Consider the following 19,176-nt stretch of genomic DNA (forward strand, 5'->3'; position numbering starts at 1 on the left):
CTGCTTGTAGACAGTATTACTGAGGTAGAGGGCTGGGTTGTGTTTTACCTGCTTGTAGACAGTATTACTGAGGTAGAGGGCTGGGTTTTACCTGCTTGTAGACAGTATTACTGAGGTAGAGGGCTGGGTTGTGTTTTACCTGCTTGTAGACAATATTACTGAGGTAGAGGGCTGGGTTGTGTTGTACCTGCTTGTAGACAATATTACTGAGGTAGAGGGCTGGGTTTTACCTGCTTGTAGACAATATTACTGAGGTAGAGAGCTGGGTTTTACCTGCTTGTAGACAGTATTACTGAGGTAGAGGGCTGGGTTTTACCTGCTTGTAGATGGTATTACTGAGGTAGAGGGCTGGGTTGTGTTTTACCTGCTTGTAGACAATATTACTGAGGTAGAGGGCTGGGTTGTGTTTTACCTGCTTGTAGACAATATTACTGAGGTAGAGGGCTGGGTTTTACCTGCTTGTAGATGGTATTACTGAGGTAGAGGGCTGGGTTGTGTTTTACCTGCTTGTAGACAATATTACTGAGGTAGAGGGCTGGGTTTTACCTGCTTGTAGACAGTATTACTGAGGTAGAGGGTTGGGTTTTACCTGCTTGTAGACAATATTACTGAGGTAGAGGGCTGGGTTGTGTTTTACCTGCTTGTAGATGTAGACAATATTACTGAGGTAGAGGGCTGGGTTGGGTTTTACCTGCTTGTAGATGGTATTATAATATAATTATTTCCTAGTGCTGCTTTGGAAGACTATAGCAGAACGATAGGCTGACTGCTTAATGCATGGTATGTATCTCTTAATGGGACTGTGGGAAGAGCCCAGTGTAAAGGGGGATGTCATCATGATACTTTTATTGGCAACAGGGCTATAGATGTGACAATGTGTAAGTAGGTGGATTATCTTGCTCTGCTTCCCACTGTCGTGTGTTTTTGTATGTGTGAATATTGTGTGCGTGCGTGAGCGTGCGTGTGTGTGTGTGTCTGTGTGTGCTGGGTCCCAGCTGGTCCTAGGAGCTGCCCACAGTCCTCAGGAGAGTGTCCTTGAGTTTGAGGTTGTGTGTGTATTTTGTTTGTCTCCCCAGGGGCTTCACACTCAGCACCGTTCCCTGACTCTCACTCTCTACATTACCCCTTTCACTGCCACACTACAGACGGTTGTAGTGTGGCAGTGAAAGGGTTAACCTTCCGTATTGTTGCAGTGAAAGGGTTAACCATTTGGTAGTGTGGCAGTGAAAGGGTTAACATTCTGTATTGTCGCAGTGAAAGGGTTAATACCATAACGTTGTGAAACAGATGCATTGACTTCTGCATAGTTGTATGCTCACACACACACACACACACACACACACACACACACGCACGCACACACACACACACACACACACACACACACACACACACACACACATTGTCTTTATGCTTGTCTCTCAAACTCACAAATGATAGTCCAGAACCCTTGAGATGGGTACTATGATGTCTATGATTACGACGCTTCAAAATCCAATGTGTAAAATCAGGCAGTTTAGTATGCTGTTTGAAAAACACCTTGCATTGCAGCTGGCACAAGAGCACAAGATCACAAGATCACAAGATCAGAAGAGCACAAGTGGTTCAGACCAATCAGCGTCCTTTGAGGAACTACTGACAGTAGGGGTTTAAGTGTGACAACGACAGCAAGAAGGCGACGAGTTATGAAAGTTACAAAGAGTTTCAAAGGACAACTTCCCAGATGGTACTGTGCAACAGACCATCTGGCGAGTCAGGTTAAACAGTATACTTTACTGTATACTTTATATTAAAATCTACATTTATAGAATGTATAAACAACATAACATAGGAAATGTATATCTTAGGCTTATTTTATTCTTCATTCGTGACTTGTTTTGTCTCCTTAAATGTTTACTGTTTACTGTGAGCGATTTCTTTTGTGCCAAATTTCGGGATGAATAAAGTATTTATGTTCTATTCTATTCCATACAGTACTAATTATTTTCAAAGATAATTAAGAGAATGTGATCCCATGAGTAATCTAGAAGCAACGGTACCTGGCTGGTTGGATCACATCAAACAAACAAGATCTTGTAGATGATCACGACACATTAACAGTTTGTAAGGGTTTGGCAGAAATGGGCGGGGTTTAAAATCTAGAGATCCAAAGGACTGCATTTTTCTATATCTTTCAACTAAGAAACAGCAGTGGAGCTACAGTACAGTAGCACAACAGTTCCACTGGTATGGGTACATGTGACAATGGGAATTCATCAGCAATTTATCAGCAACGCTCTAGACATGGGGCACCATACTTTATAAAATTTATAATTTACTCTGACACAGAAATACATAATATATAAATCCACATGTCTCCACTTCACATGCATGTGAAGATGTTGAGGGAAAACCACGTCCCCCAAGTGATGAACGACGTTTACTAGTTTCATTCTCCTGTTGACTCTAGAGCAGTGGTTCTCAACTGGTCTAGCCTCGGAACCCAACATTTTCCTTAGTCATTAAGTCGCAACCCAAATTTTCTAACCACTAGGATTTATACTTTTTATTTTTTTTTGCAGTAATACACAATCTTTCATGCACTGTTAAAAACATGAAATAAACACAAAAAGTGCAACAAAAGTGCAACTAGGGCTAAAAACCCTATGAAATAAAATAATAATAAATAATATATGCTTCTTAGCAGACTTCTTAGCATAACATAACAGACCTACAGTAAGTTTGGGGGAACTAATGGGATAACTGGGGTTGCAACAAAAGTGCAACTAGGGCTAAAAACCCAATGAAATACAATTCTAACTAGACAATTCCGCACGGGGGAAATTGTGAAAGTGTGGGTGACGCCTGTGCACTGCCGGCCAACGGGAGAGGGTCTCTCGCGAGTCTCTATGACAAACGGTTAAAAAGATACAAAAAGGGGGCACGGCCTAAGGATCGGGGGAGTGGTCAACATAGACCAATGAAAGAGGATATCCCTACTGAGTGCAATGACACAACCCGCAAGTCGCATAGCACACTATTACACACTATTACACTATTACACACTATTACACTATTACACTATTACACACTATTACACTATTACACTATTACACACTTACACTATTACACTATTACACTATTACACACTATTACACTATTACACACTATTACACTATTACACACTATTACACACTATTACACACTATTACACTATTACACACTATTACACTATTACACTATTACACACTATTACACTATTACACACTTACACTATTACACTATTACACTATTACACACTATTACACTATTACACTATTACACTATTACACACTATTACACTATTACACTAGCACACTATTACACTATTACACTATTACACACTATTACACTATTACACGCTATTACACTATTACACACTATTACACTATTACACACTATTACACTATTACACTATTACACACTATTACACACTATTACACTATTACACACTATTACACTATTACACTATTACACTAGCACACTATTACACTAGCACACTATTACACTATTACACACTATTACACTATTACACACTATTACACTATTACATACTATTACATACTATTACACACTATTACACTATTACACTATTACACACTATTACACTATTACACTATTACACTATTACACACTATTACACTAGCACGCTATTACACACTTACACACTATTACACTAGCACTCTATTACACACTATTACACACTATTACACTATTACACACTATTACACACTTTTACACTATTACACTATTACACACTATTACACTATTACACTATTACACTATTACATTATTACACACTATTACACTATTACACTAGCACACTATTACACTATTACACTATTACACACTATTACACTATTACACTAGCACACTATTACACACTATTACACTAGCACACTATTACACACTATTACACTAGCACACTATTACACACACTATTGTACTGAGTACAATGGCACAACCCACAAGTCTCTACGACAAGCGGTTCAAGAGATACACTAAGGGGGTGTGGCCTAATGGGGCGTGGTCTAAGGATTGTGGGAGTGGTCAACATCGACCAATGAAAGAGGATATCCCTACAGAGTCCAATGGCACAACCCGCAAGTCTCTACGACAAACGGTTCAAGAGATACACTAAGGGGGTGTGGCCTAAGGGGGCGTGGTCTAAGGATCAGGGGAGTGGTCAACATCGACCAATGAAAGAGGATATCCCTACAGAGTACAATGGCACAACCCACAAGTCTCTACGACAAACGGTTCAAGAGATACACTAAGGGGGTGTGGTCTAAGGGGGCGTGGTCTAAGGATCGGGGGAGTGGTCAACATCGACCAATGAAAGAGGATATCCCTACCGAGTCCAATGGCACAACCCGCAAGTCTCTACGACAAACGGTTCAAGAGATACACTAAGGGGGTGTGGCCTAAGGGGGCGTGGTCTAAGGATCGGGGGAGTGGTCAACATCGACCAATGAAAGAGGATATCCCTACAGAGTACAATGACACAACCCGCAAGACAGAGGGCGCTGTCAATCAATTCAGTACTGCTACACAGAGGGGCGATGAAGGGTTAACTCCATGAGAGGTCATTGCCAGGTCAGCTGTACTGAGTTGATTGACAGCTTCCTTTGAGACATGAGCCACACACCTGTTACCACTAATTAGGCTGATGCAATCACGAATGACTTGCACTTTCGAACCAATGTATTTCAATGAGGGCAGACGCATGACTTCATTCTCACGATGATTAAAAGAAAACGATAAGAGATGAAGCGTTGGCACTTTCACATGGGCACCTGAGGATCCCAATGAAGGGTTGTGTGCGATATTGTGTCATTCCGTCGACAATTGTGGCCCCGGTGGCGAGCATAACACAAGGGGGGAAAAGCTCAAAAATCGGCTTTGTCTTAGAGTGGAAAGCCATTGGTGTCTATGGGGAGGATAACTTTCAAACAAATGGTCATCAGTTGAGATAGAAATGTCCAATTCCATTTATTTTTCTTTTGTGAGCGAGGCGACAGCCGTGTCATCGTTTTGATGTGTTGTTTTTATATCTACGTCCAAAATTGAGATCACTGTCGCAATTTACCCAAGGTGGTGGTCAAAAAATAATTTCAGCTCCTACACTCTAAATTGCAATGCATTCCCAATGGGTGCGGTGAAACTTTCTGAAAAGCAATAGCTCCTCGAGTTGGAGCAAGCCGGTCGTTTTGATACCTTTCACGTGTATGGGGCGCGAACGCTCTGGGAGGAGTTTGTTGGCGAAAATCGGCGGAATAAAGAATAATAATAAAGAATAGTATAGATTCTAATAGTGTGGCAACTAATAATAACACTAATAATAATAAATAATATATCCTTCTTAGCAGATTTCTTAGCTTAACATCCCAGGGAACTAATGGGATAACTGGGGATGTTGTTTGCTCCTAACAAGAGTCTCAAAGTCTGGGGTGATGGTAGACAAAGCAACTCTGAGGTCATGCTCAATGTCCAATCTGTTCCTCTGTTTTGTCTTCAGCTGGACCAGAGCTGAGAAGCCACTTTCACAAAGATAGGTAGTGGGGAAAAAAAGTTAAAAAAAACTTTGAGTCCGCAACCCACTCAAAATGGCCCCGCGACCCACCAGTTGAGAAACACTGCCTTAGATAACACCAAGCTAGCTGCACTCCAATGCAACAAACCTGTTGCGATACTAGCTACAGTAGTGTTGTCTTCCTGCAACAACTCACGCCTCGCAGAATTTCAGAGCGAGATCTCTGTTTCTGTGGCAGAAAGAAGCACCCCAGTTGACTGATTTGGTAGTAACCAAATATAAACATTTTAAAAAATAAATAAAAATGGACCACCCTCAGTTGAACCGGCGAGTACTCGAGTCATCGCTATTATATCCCTATTACAAATTAAATGTCTTGTGTGAAATACCGTGTTCTGAATGAGCTGTCTCTCAAAGCTACCGGACCTTAACAAAATACCAACCAGGCTCAGAGCAAGTGGCACACATACTGTTTTCTTCAGTCTAGCCACTCTGACCCTTGCTGCCCTCTCCACACACAGTTTGACACGCTGCCATCTGGCCAGTGTTTTAAAATTGCCTAACAGTATAGCAAGAAAGAAAAACACAATAACTCCTTTGTCCCTCAGTGCCTTCAGCCTCCTCAACAAAGATGTAATAAACGTATGGATTGTCGCAGGCTTGCTGTAATCTGTGTTTGTACGTCAAATGTGAGGGTTTTCTTTTTCCCTTCATGTTTTCTTTTCAAAGGGTAAATTTCCAATCTCGGTTGGACCCCAGAGTTGTATTGAATTGAGGCCATCTATTTCATATGGACTTGCCAAGAAAATAGCTTTTCTTTTTGAATTTACTAAAAACTTCTAGATGCAATCATGTTCAGTGTCAAAGTTCCTAGATAAAAAACAAAAAACAGATAGCGTTATGTAGACGTCTTGTCAATTTCTTCAGGGAAATCAACTGGTCAAAGCCACCTAGAGAGGCTTCAGGAAAATAGAGGGTGGATGAGGATATAAAATGTGCAATCGATAGCCACATATATTCTGTACGAATGCAGCCGTCACGGCTGAAGAAGTGTAGTACCCACAGCCCCCCATCAGTGATGGAGATATTCAAACGGGCTCAGGGGACGTAGTATAAGGCCAGCAACTAGCGCATACAAAAACCAGCAGGTTCCAAAGGCCAACAACAAAACTTTGAAAGAAAATCTACAGTTTCATGGAACAACTGCATGGAACCAGCTTCGGTTGAGAACTGACATTTCAAATGAAGGTCGAGTAAACGGATAATCGACCGAAGGCACTGCTGTGTGAACTCGACTGCATGGGCCCGACCTTGTATGACATGTCTTGAGTATCTCGGTGGATCCTGCTGTCGTTAATTGTTCTAATTCCCAGGAAACGGTTCCTAAAGAGCTACGAACCCACATTCACGTACATCGTGCATCTGCATCAACGACCCACTCACTTCCTGTTTCCTGTGCTCACACCCTCCAGGGTGAACGACTGTATCCTGCGGGTGAACGAGGCCGACGTGTCGGAGGTCTCCCACAGCAAGGCGGTGGAGGCTCTGAAGGTGGCCGGCTCCATCGTCAGGCTCTATGTGCGGCGGCGCAGGCCCATGCTGGAGACCATCATTGAGATTAAACTCATCAAAGGACCAAAAGGTGGACAGATGCACCCATACCCAACTTTCCCCTTAGCGATTCTGAGTCCTATAAACTCTCTTGTGTTGGCTGATACAGAGTTTCCATCCAATATTATAGATTCAGACCAGTCATTGGACAAGAATGAATTAGATATAATCACATTTTCTCCATTAGAGAGCATCTAAAATGCTTCTATTTTTAAAACATGCAGCAAATTAAGTCACTTTGCTTTGATGTCTGGCACATTACAAACGGTTGTCTGTATGGGATTTTGGTATTGGGGAAATTCTTCAATACCGATGCCCTGTTTGGGCCTGGTGTATCAATATCGGTGCATCCCTAACAGACAGAAAGCAGAATCTGGACTCTCACTGTCCTACTTCAGTAGCACTCCATGCCATGTTAAGTCATATTTCAAAGTCCCAATTGTGTGTATGTGTGGGTGGTGGGTAGTCAATTACTCTTGAATACTTTTAAACAGCTGTACATCATCCAAAGTCAATTAAAATGCGTCAAAGCAAATATGATGTCGGGGGAACTAATAACTACAGTAACCGCATGTCAACTGAAACATCATCTAAAATGATTCCTTAACGACTGTATTGTTTTTGAGATTTGTTTTATGTCAGATATTCACAAAGTCTACTACTCTGTATAACTGGAAAGGATATTCCATTTGTTTTTCTTTTTTGTTAATTTTGGTGTGAGAGACACCAACCTTAAAGGATCTTGTTTGATCAGATAAAACACATGTACATGTACATGCACACACACACATACATTTGAATACTTTATTTGGTATATCAAAGCAGGGTAGCCGGACCAGCACTCACAGGTTCAATGTTTTTTTATTGGCAGCCTGAATCAAAGCAGACATGTTTCGGACAATGTCCTTCATCAGTGGTATGGCTAGCCACTGATGAAGGACATTGTCCGAAACATGTCTGCTTTGATTCAGGCTGCCAATAAAAAAACATTGAACCTGTGAGTGCTGGTCCGGCTACCCTGCTTTGATATACTGAACTTTATGGGATTACAGCACCCAGTGTGAGTACTTGTGAGCGCGGTCTAACTTGACTATAATACTTTATTTGGTTCCACAAATTAGATTACATAAACAGGGAATCAAATATATTGGGGCCAAGCAGCACTGAACACTTAAGGGTACACATAGCACGTCCTTCTCCACGCGGCTAAGCTGCCAATAATAGCTGAGACAGAGCAATATTTGGAATTATTTTTTTGGCTTTTCTCTTTTCAGGGCTTGTTTAAAAGCCAATCTTGGTGTGATGACAAGGCACATGTTTACCAAAAGCGTCCAGTGCATCTTATATCCCCACTGCAATAACGATGGCAGTTACAACGGGTGTATGTGAGCTTAGATGTTAAAAATTACAAGCGCGTTCATCTCACCACTCACGCGTGGCAGCCATCACCAACACACATACACACATAGACTAATCTGTCACCACCCTCATCGCTAACCAGCAGCTAATCTTGTTTGCACGCAGGGCTAGGCTTTAGTATTGCAGGTGGGGTGGGAAACCAGCACATCCCAGGAGACAACAGCATCTACGTCACCAAAATCATTGATGGCGGAGCGGCACAGAAAGACTGCCGGCTACAGGTTGGAGACAGGCTGCTCATGGTGAGTCTGTGGGCCTCGCCTGGTTGGGCTATCTACCCCAACCGGAAGATGTACTATAGTAAAGCCTATAGTATTCCTGTGTTTTTTCATACCTACTGTAGAGATTAACATCTCTCTCTGGGGTTTTTTCATCCAAGATCCAGCCACATGTGTTATGAGTCCCATAATCCTTTGTACCAGGAAATGCACCAAATGGCACGTTTGTTACAAAAAATCTCTGACCAAAGAAATTTGATAAATAAATAAACAAAAGTATTGCATTATTTTCACTTGCTGTGATTCAGACCGCGGGCTCTTTTGTCTTAGTAACACGGCCTCCGCCTTGCTTTAACCACTGTTTAATACAATTACCTTCCTAGTGTATTCTCTCCAGGATACCATCTGTCATAATCCAATCTGCTGGAGGGAGAGGGTTAGGGGGGAGGGAGGGAGCATGCTCGTCTGGCATGAAAAGGAGATGCGAGGAAACACAAAGCAGTCTCTCTTTACACCAGCAGGGATTATTCTCCGTCTCTCCTCCCAGGTAAACAACTACACTCTAGAGGAGGTCTCTCACGAGGAGGCCGTGGCCATACTGAAGAACACGTCGGACGTGGTTTACTTAAAGGTGGGCAAGCCCACCACTGTGTACTTATCAGATCCCTATGGGCCTCCTGATATCACACACTGTGAGTTCCATCTCCTTCTCTTGTTCTCGTCTTTTTGAGTCAAAGGGTTTAGCCGAGATAGTCTGTAGTGTAAATGTCTGAGGTTTAGTTTATAAGATGTAGAGTAAATGTCTCCATTTAGTCTGCGAGGGGACGGATACATCTTATAGCTCTACTAGGGATTGTGCATGCATTTTGTATTCGTAGTTGTTTCGCTAACTAATAATGGCATAATGCCACAGCTTATTGGTCGCAATTATCATTTAATCACCTATTGTCTATGATCGAACACTATAAATATGTTTCGGAAAACATGTTTCAAAGTATTTAACTGGAAACATATTGTATTCATTATCACATTAAAATGGCCATAGTGTGTTCACTCTTCAGGTGTTTATTGTTGACATTGACGGTACGTAATGTTTCTATTCATGGTTGCTCTCCCTCTCTCCCCCCCCCTCTCACCCTCAGCATTCAACCCAGCCATGGAAAATCATATCTCTTTGCCCGGCAATAGCGGCACACTGGAGTACAAGTCTGGTCTGCCCCCCATCTCCCTGGGGAATTACTCCCCCCTCCCTAAGCATTTACTGGGTGAAGAGGACATAAACAGGTTGGATGGTTTTTCCTTCTTAAGGTAATTACCCACCTTCCTACCTACCAGACACCACTAGAACTACAGGTAGAACCTGTGTCTCCCCCTCCTGTCCTCCTCCTGACCGTATGTTAGTGTTGGGGGCAATTCAAAAAGCTATCAAAACACCACTGGGTGTTATGATGGAATTTGAACGATCCCATTTTCTCTCTGTGTCCTTAGGTAACGTGTCTTTTGTAACCCCCCCCCCCAGCACCCTGTGTGTCTGTACTGCAGTGTTTTTCAACTAAACCCGGGTCCCGGGACGATTAAAGTGGGTCCGAAAACTATATCACTAATGAGTCATATCAATATATAGCCTGTGGAATTACATTCAGGTTTTCACGACAAAAAACGAAGTGAAAATGTGGGTCCCTAGAAGAAAGTTTGAAAACCACTGGTCTCCTAAATCCTGTATTTCTATTGTGTTGTCCAGTTGTGTTCCTATTATATGCAATGTGTTGGTTTATGTTTGTTACTATGCAATGTATTGGTTTATGTTTGTTTATGTTTGTAATTTTGATTTAGCACATCCATAAAGCAATGGGGAGTTTTGTTGCTTTGATTGATTGATTGATTGATTGATTGATTGATTGATTGATTGATTGATTGATTGATTGATTGATTAATTGATTAATTGATTGATTGAACATTTTATTAACAGATTGCAGAATGGGTACAATACAGTACGGCTCAATACACACAATTGTTAAGGGGATGCAGACCAGAGAAAGACTTTCGTCTTGCTTACATCAGGGTCCCCCATTTTCAATTCATGACATTTATGACATACACAACATACAGATATACAGATATATATCATGACATTTACGACATACATGAGATATACAGTACTGTTAGATTTATGACATACAAGATATACAAATATACAGTACTGTTTACCAGAGATCCTAACAGAAACTATATACATTCAAGGGGGAGGAAACTGTACATTAGGAGGGGGTTGGGTGGGTTTGGACATTTACAGGGGCCAGTTTCAAATTGCAGCCTCCCGTAGGTGCTCTTTGAGGGCGGTTTTGAAGGTGGGTAGGGATTCACTTTATTTTACGGCTGTGAGTAGGGCGTTCCACATTGGTCCACATAACACATGTTTCTGATGTCAGTTTCATGTAGAAGGTTTACTCTGGTCAACATCACATGGAAAATAAATAAGAATTTTGTGTACCTCCACTTAGTATGTCGAAGTACAGTCACAGTATATGTTGACCACACTGTGGCTTATTTAGTATCTATTGTTTTATTTTATAGTGGAGGTATACCTTGAGCTTGTACTGTGTTTGGTTAGTCTGGATCCAGTACACTGAGTTCCTACTGTGTACACATAACATATCTCAGAACAGTAGCTGTTCAGTGGCTTTTAAATGCTAATATAAGTAACTTAAGAATGTATCTGTGCATGAAGTAGAAGGGCCAGTGTGTATGAAGTGAATGGTGGGTTAGAGAGATGGCCAGAATATAACAAGAAACGCATGTGAAATTAAACTGTCTTGACTGTATGATAGAATTACTAGAGCTAATAGATTTACCGGTAGTAAACTGGGAGAACAATTGCCATTTTGGGTGAATTCTACACAGATTTCAGAACTACAGTATGTCACTAATATTCAATTCAACCTTATTCCAGACACTTAGAAAGGTCCATATACATTTTTTTTAAACATAGCACAACAATACAATACAAAACATATAAAACTGTAAAAACAACCATCCATGGTATCAAAAATACACAGTAAAAATACATAAAGGCTCTTTCGCCAATGTCATCACAAAATAGAATTGAACCTGGTGTTACTTTAGACAGGATTAATTAAAGGCCACAATAACACTGTTCAATGAGTCCTCTAACCGTCACATAAACATGTACATAAGGTTTCTTACAAGTCTCTAAAATGTAGGTATATCCACCCACACTGACAAACAGCTGGCTGGCACTGTGGCATCTAGGGACACGCAAGAACAGTCGTAGAGCATCATTATAAGCCACATTAAGTCTTTGCATAGTGTTTTTCCTGTAGCTGACCCACAGGGGAGCAGTATACAGCGGCGTACAATACGCTCTGAACAGTGACATTTTGACATCTGAAGTGCACATATGAAATTTACCTATCAGCATGTTTGCCTGTGCGTATAATTTACAACGCTGTCTCTGAATGTCTTTATCATCAGACAAATCATCTGCAATACAATGGCCGAGGTATTTAATCTCATTACATACCTCAAGAACATTGTTACTCAGATAAAAATCTGGAAAAACTGCCTTACGATCTTCTTTACAATGTACACTCATTATGTTACTCTTCTTGGCGTTGTATTGGATGTCACATTATATACCGTACTGGGAACATATCTTAAGTAGCTGTTGTAAGCCAGCACTATACGGAGAGAACACAACCAAGTCGTTTGCATACATAAGATGATTAAAAACAGTATTTCTGACAACACAGCCAGTTGTACACATATTAAGTTGAGTGGACAAACATCCATATACACATTAAATAAGAATGGAGAAAGAGCCCCCCCCCCCCTGCCGGACGCCATGACCCACACTGGAATGAGCAGACACCGAATGACCCCATCGTATTTGCATAGCCTGATGCACATACCAAAATGCTCAAATTCTAATGATGAACTTGGGACAATTTATTAAACAGTTTGTTACAGTATGGTTAACTTTTATCAAAAGCCTTAGAGGCATCCATAAAGCACAAAAACATTGTTGAGTTTTGGCTTCTATATTTGGTTATTATTTATTTTAAAGCAAATACACATGTCTGTTTGCACATACACATAGTGGAGAAAGAATAGCAAACTAGTTCCCCTTTAATCCCAAAACAAATGTGTTTAGTAAAACTGCCACATTTTGGACACATGCTTTTATCCTAGTTTCATCCCCAAAACAATCTGAAACAGGAAGTTACACATTGCCACATTTCAAAGTGGCCTATAACAGAAAATGTGTTAAAATATGCAAACATTAGCCGAAATGACATTATTAAAGGACCAAATTACATTATAAAGGCCAGATCTGGTATAGATACATTTTGGGAGACCCTAAGACATCCAAGAAGGGGTGCCACAAAAATGTTTTAATGGGAAGTGACTGTAAAACTTTAATTAAAAGCCAAGTCCCATGTAGATGCCTGTCCCTTTTACTGGCCCGGTGTGGTGACACGTTTTCACATGAACATTTATCTGGTTGCCATTGATGCTGCAAAGCAGTTTTTTTGTCACATTTGCTGATCGTCATGGCGGCACAGAGGGAAAAGCTAAAGTAAACTACATTGAAGGGCTAAACTGTCGACGGTAGTGGAGCCTGCTTGTGTCTGCAGCACTGTATCCACCTGACTCTTTGAACAGTGAGCTGCTGAGTGTGTGTGGGCTGCATGGGCACTGGACAGTGCTGAACTCGACAACTGAAAGTCTCATTTCTCTGTTAGTTTATAGCCTAATTTCTTTATTTGATCCACCTTTTCTCCCATTTTTCTATTTTTCTCCCATCCCAATTTTCATATCGTCCAATTCAACCCTCCCCTGTCTTCGAACGTTGTTTCTTGCCTCCCACAAGCCGGCTGCAATGTGGACTAAGTCATACATAGCACGAGTCCCCTCCGATACTCGAGGTAACAGCCGTTGCATCTTTTCACCTGCGCGCAGGGGTGTAGCTCCAGATTCTGGGCCCCATGAAAGAATGTATTTGTAGGCCCCCAGTGTATGCGAGCGCGCGTAAGCGCGCGACCGGAATTTTTTTGGCCATTTTTTTATTGATGAAAACGCATAATATGGTTTTTACCTATACATTCGGATCAGCAGTTCAGCACCTGCACTGTTGGTGGGTGAGCCTAGTAAAGGATGTCGCATTGCGTTCATCTTCAATGAATGGACCAATGCAATAGTCTACCAAAGCCCCCCCTCTCTCTCTATATATCTCACACACACACACACACACACACACACACACACACACACACACACACACACACACACACACACTTCAGAAACAAACATAGTATCAATGAGAGCATCAATAATACACCTGAGTGATGTCTAGTAAAAAAAAAAAAAAAAAAAAACTTTTTTTTTTTTTGGGCCCCCCCTCAGTGCTGGGCCCTTGGAATCATCCTAAGCTACCCCCCCCCCAGCTACGCCCCTGCCTGCGCGGCTCGATCTTTCAGCGTCGGGGGTCTGGGCTTTGGAGGGGCCCCGCCCCCGTCGCTTCTTGATTCTACTGCGCAGGCGCACCAACCGACCTGTCCACAACGCCCGATCCCCACCCTTCAGTTTCCCTCCCCGTAATACGGCCAATGTGTATGATTGATTGATTGATTGAATTGATTGATTGATTGATTGAAAAGTTTATTAACAGATTGCAGAATGGGTACAGTACAGTACATCTCAATACATACAATTGTTAAGGGGATGCAGACCAGAGAAAGACTTTCGTCTTGTTTCCACCAGGGTCCCCCATTTTCAATTCATCATAACATATATGACATACATGACATACAGATAGACAGTACTGCTACATCTATACATTTATGACATATCAGATTTGCAAATACAGTACTGTTTGTGATACAAAAGTGTCCAGAAAAGGAGTGTATATACATTTGGCGTAGAAACTGTACATTGGACGAGGTTGGTGGGTTGGGTGGGTTGGGTGAGGGCTGTACATTGGAGGTGGGGGGGGGGGGGGGGGGTTGGGTAGGGGACACACACACATTTTACACTGTACATTGGAATGTTGACAAAGCCTTACTTGGTCATTTACTGTACAACTAGGTTAGGACATTTGTAGGGGCCAGTTTCGAATTGCAGTCTCACGTAGGTGTTTTTTGAGAGTGTTTTTGAAGGTGGGTAGTGATTCACATTCCTTTACAGCTTTAGGCAGGGCGTTCCACATTGATGTGGCATAATTGCGAAACGTGTTTAGTCCCTTGTTTGAGCCGAATCTGGGTTTTACATGATTTGTGGAGCTCCCTCTGGTGTTGTGATCGTGGTATTCACTGACCTTTGGGAAGTATTTTGACATGTACATGGGTACCTTGGTCGCGTAGTGTATCTTGTAGACCAGGCCCATTGCAAGTTGCTGTACTCTGTCGTCTACTCTAAGCCATCCTAGGTTGTCAAAGTGGGCAGGGGTGAGGTGGGTTCTAGGAGTCAGGTCAAGTAGTAGTCTGACTAGCTTGTTTTGAGATGTTTGTAATTTGTTTTTTAGTGCCTTTGAGGTGCTTTGGTACCATGAGGTGCAAGCATAGTCGTAGTACCCTTGAATGAGTGCTCCTGCTAGAGTCCTCAGGGTATTCTTGTTTACCAGAGAGGAGATCCGGTACAAGAATCGCGTTCGTTGGTTGACTTTTTTTATTACATTGGATGCCATTTTGTCACAGGAAAGATTAGCCTCTAGGATGGAACCCAGGTAGGTAATTTCATCTTTCCTTGTGACAATATTGTCACCCACTGTAACCGAGAAGCCGTCAGTCTTGCTGAGTTTGTTATTTGAACCGAAGAGAATGGACTCTGTTTTGCCCATGTGTAATGATAGTTTGTTGTCGGCGAGCCATATGCAGATTTTGCCTAGTTCCGAGCTGAGGGCTTTTTCAACCTGTAACTTGTTCTTGTCAGAGACCAGCAGGGCTGAGTCGTCCGCAAACAGGAACAAGCTGCAGTCACAAGCTGACGACATGTCATTTGCATAAATTAGGAATAGTAGCGGTCCTAGTATGCTTCCTTGTGGAACACCACAGCTCACTGTGAGGGGGGGGGATAGGGTACCGTTTACTTCCACCATCTGTTCCCTCCCCTCCAGGTAGGATTGTATCCAGCTCACTGATAAACTATCAAAACCAATTGCTTTTAGCTTGTCAATCAGAATGGTGTGATTGACAGTGTCGAAGGCCTTTTGTAGGTCCAGCATGACCATGCCGCAGTATTTGCCCGCGTCCACCTCTTGTTTGATGTGGTCGTTCAAGTAGAGAAGGCATGTGTCAGTGGAGTGGGATGTTCTGAAGCCAGATTGGAATTCGTAGATTAGATTTTTTTCCGCGAGGTATTTTTCGATCTGTTCGTATACTATTTTTTCCATGACTTTCGAGATGGATGTAAGGATAGAAACAGGGCGGTAGTTACCCGGGTCTAATTTGCTGCCCTTTTTGTGCAGGGGTGTTACTCTCGCAATTTTGAAGTCCTTGGGGACGTGTCCCTGTTTTATGGAGAGGTTTATTATGTGTGTGATGACTGGGGTGATGGCTGCTGCTGAGTCTCTGAGGAATTTGGAGGGGATGTTGTCATGGCCAGTGGCCTTGTTTGGTTGGAGGGCGCTCAGTTTTTTGAGTACCTCATCTGTAGTTACTATTTCCAGTTTGAAGTCGTCTTTGTGGACGCCTAGGTTCATGTAGTATGCTACTATGTGTTCTACCCCATACTGCCCTGAGTGGGAGGGTAGTTTGTTTACCAGTGTTGTGGCTATGTTTGTGAAGAAAGTGTTTAAGTAATTGGCTACATCCAGCTTGTCTGTGATGAGCGTGTTGTCCGTCTTTATGTTTATGTTTGAGAACCTGGTTTTGAGTTTTTTACTGCAGCCTAGTTGATTGTTGAGTAATTTCCAAAGTTCACGTGGTTTATTTTTGTTTTCCTCGGTTTTGTCATTGATGAAATTTTTTTTTGCAGTTTTGATCATGGAGTTTACGTCATTTCTTAGTCTGTTTCTTTCTAGTTTGAGTTCAGTCACGTGGTCTTGGAGTTCACTGCTCGTGCTTTTGGTAAGCTTTGACTGACTTTTACGAAACTCAGAGCATTTTTTGTCTCTGGCTTTCATAGCGGTCAGTATTTCAGTGTGCATCCATGGCTCAGCGCGATTTTTTACCCTGGTGGTTCTTAGGGGGGCCATTTTGTTTAGTATTGATGAAAATTTGGTTTTGAAGCCAAGCCAAGTTTCTTCAACCAGTGTACCATTGAGTTCATCTGACCAGTCCAGACTCTCCAGTTCAAGGTTAACTGTATTACTGTGGACGACCAGCTAAACTGAAAGCAATGTGGAGAGCGGGGCTCGAACAGGAGGCATCCTGTTCGAGCCTAGTCTCCAGCATTCGTTGCGAGCGCCTTGCCCACTGCGCAACGTAGCCGCCCGTTTATAACCTAATTTCTATACAAGTAATATACAATATGGTTTAAATAAACAAGTAGTATTTCCCATCCTTGCTGAGCAACAGTTTTGTGTGAAAAGAATTAAAGGCCTGTCCCAAATATAGGCCAGTTAAAACATGTCAGCTAGCTACATCATTAATATACCAAATGTTGTTTCTTTTCCAAGTATTCAGAAAGACATTCTAGAAGGGGTTCCCAAAACAATCTCAAACAGGAAGTGACATTTACTCAAATAAAAAAGCAGGCAATTGTTGTAAAATACCAAAGTTACACCATAAAAGAGCCACATTTTGATAGGCATGCTTATTGGGCGAGCCTTAGACATCCTTGAAGGAGACTTTGCAAACAGGAAGTGACATATGGCTAGTTAATTAGTACTTTCAGAAGCCAAAGGCAGGGCAAATATATGGGTAAAGGAGGACTTTATCATGTTCATTAATAATCACAAAAATTATGTGATTACCGGTAGTTGAAAATAATTAAATTGCTATTCATTTTAATAATGTCCTTTATTTTGGCATGATTGATAATTACTCAAATGATTGGTGGCAGACAATGTTTTGTTCGAAGCATAACAATAATTAGTTTCTTTGGCGGGCAAGAAAGTCTTCTCTCTCTATATATCTCTATCTTTATCTCTGTCCCCCTTCTCTATCCTTTTCACTGTCCCCTCTTTATCTCTATCTCTCCCTCCGACACGTTTGCAGTTGAGATTAAACTGTATCTGAATTCTGAAATAATATCAGTATCTCATTCTGTAATGCATGTCATTGAGGTTAGACCATTATGATGGCCTATTACAAGAATTGCAAGAGATTTTAAACAAAAATAGCAAAGGAAATACTTGTGTGGTTGCAAATATTGTGGTGGTGTGATGACTAAAGCTTCTTTCAGATGATTGACAGAGAATAGACCCCTGTGATACGCTTCATTAAGTGAAGGGTTAAGTCCTTTCCATTCTCTGGGGGCTAAGAGGTTTACCAAGCTAACAAACCTTTCGGATTACAGTATTACATTTAAGTTTATTTCGAGCCATTTAGCATGTACAAAAAAAAAACACACACACAAATCAAAATACAAGTTGGCCGAAAAGGTTAGAGCTGAAGCTACAAGCTTGTAAATGCCCTAACCCAGTGCATCATCTTAAATTTATCGTTGATCTTCATTATCAACCAAAAAAAACAATCAATCAAATCAGCAATAAAAAAAAATTAACAATTTATCTAATAAATTTTATTAAAAAAACACATTGTTAACCATCCACGGCATACTTCTCAAGGATACGTTGTTTGTACTTCCTTTTGAAATTAGCAGTATTTTTACTTTCTTTTAACTCCTCTGGTAGACTATTCCACAACTTCACCCCACAGACAGATATGCACATGCTTTTTATAGTGGTGTGTACCACTATAGTGTAGTGGCTGTTTTAAGTTAAGTCTCCCTCTTAAATTATATCCCTCTTCTCTATCTATGAAAATATTTTGGATGTTGCCTGGTAGTAAATTATGTCTTGCGTTATACACAATTTTTGCAGTTTTAAATTACACTAAATCGCTAAATTTCAGTGTCTGTGATTTTAAAAATAGTCCATTGGTGTGTTCATAATATCCTACATTATTCACTATTCCGATTGCTCCTTTTTGCATGGTAATTATTGCCTGTAGGGTGCTCTTGTAGGTATTACCCCAAACCTCCGCACAACAAACAGAATGAGCGTGCAGTACACTAACAGTAACTAGGACCTGACATGGTTTCCAACTAAAATTGTGGTCGACTATATGACTCTATATATCACACTAACCTAAAGTGAACTAGGATTCATTCACATTCTGTTCACATTGCCCCTCTCATTACAGTTCATTCAAACAGAGTGGATACTTAAGAAGGCCACACCAGCATAGTGCGCAT

General features: G+C 41.4%; 1 protein-coding gene across 1 annotated transcript in view; it reads left to right on the plus strand.

The window, feature by feature from the left end:
* dlg2 (discs, large homolog 2) overlaps positions 1 to 19,176 on the plus strand; it is a gene marked incomplete at its 5' end in the record, with an annotated part of 279,475 nt that overhangs the window by 209,062 nt on the left and 51,237 nt on the right. Inside the window, 4 exons of the mRNA XM_084320420.1 lie at positions 7,024 to 7,193; positions 8,687 to 8,823; positions 9,347 to 9,491; positions 9,942 to 10,083. Of these exons, the coding sequence (XP_084176546.1) occupies positions 7,024 to 7,193; positions 8,687 to 8,823; positions 9,347 to 9,491; positions 9,942 to 10,083 (594 nt within the window). The remainder of the gene's footprint in view (positions 1 to 7,023; positions 7,194 to 8,686; positions 8,824 to 9,346; positions 9,492 to 9,941; positions 10,084 to 19,176) is intronic.

The sequence above is a fragment of the Notolepis coatsorum genome (genome assembly GCF_963971535.1).
Source record: "Notolepis coatsorum genome assembly, chromosome: 8".
NCBI lineage: Eukaryota > Metazoa > Chordata > Actinopteri > Aulopiformes > Paralepididae > Notolepis > Notolepis coatsorum.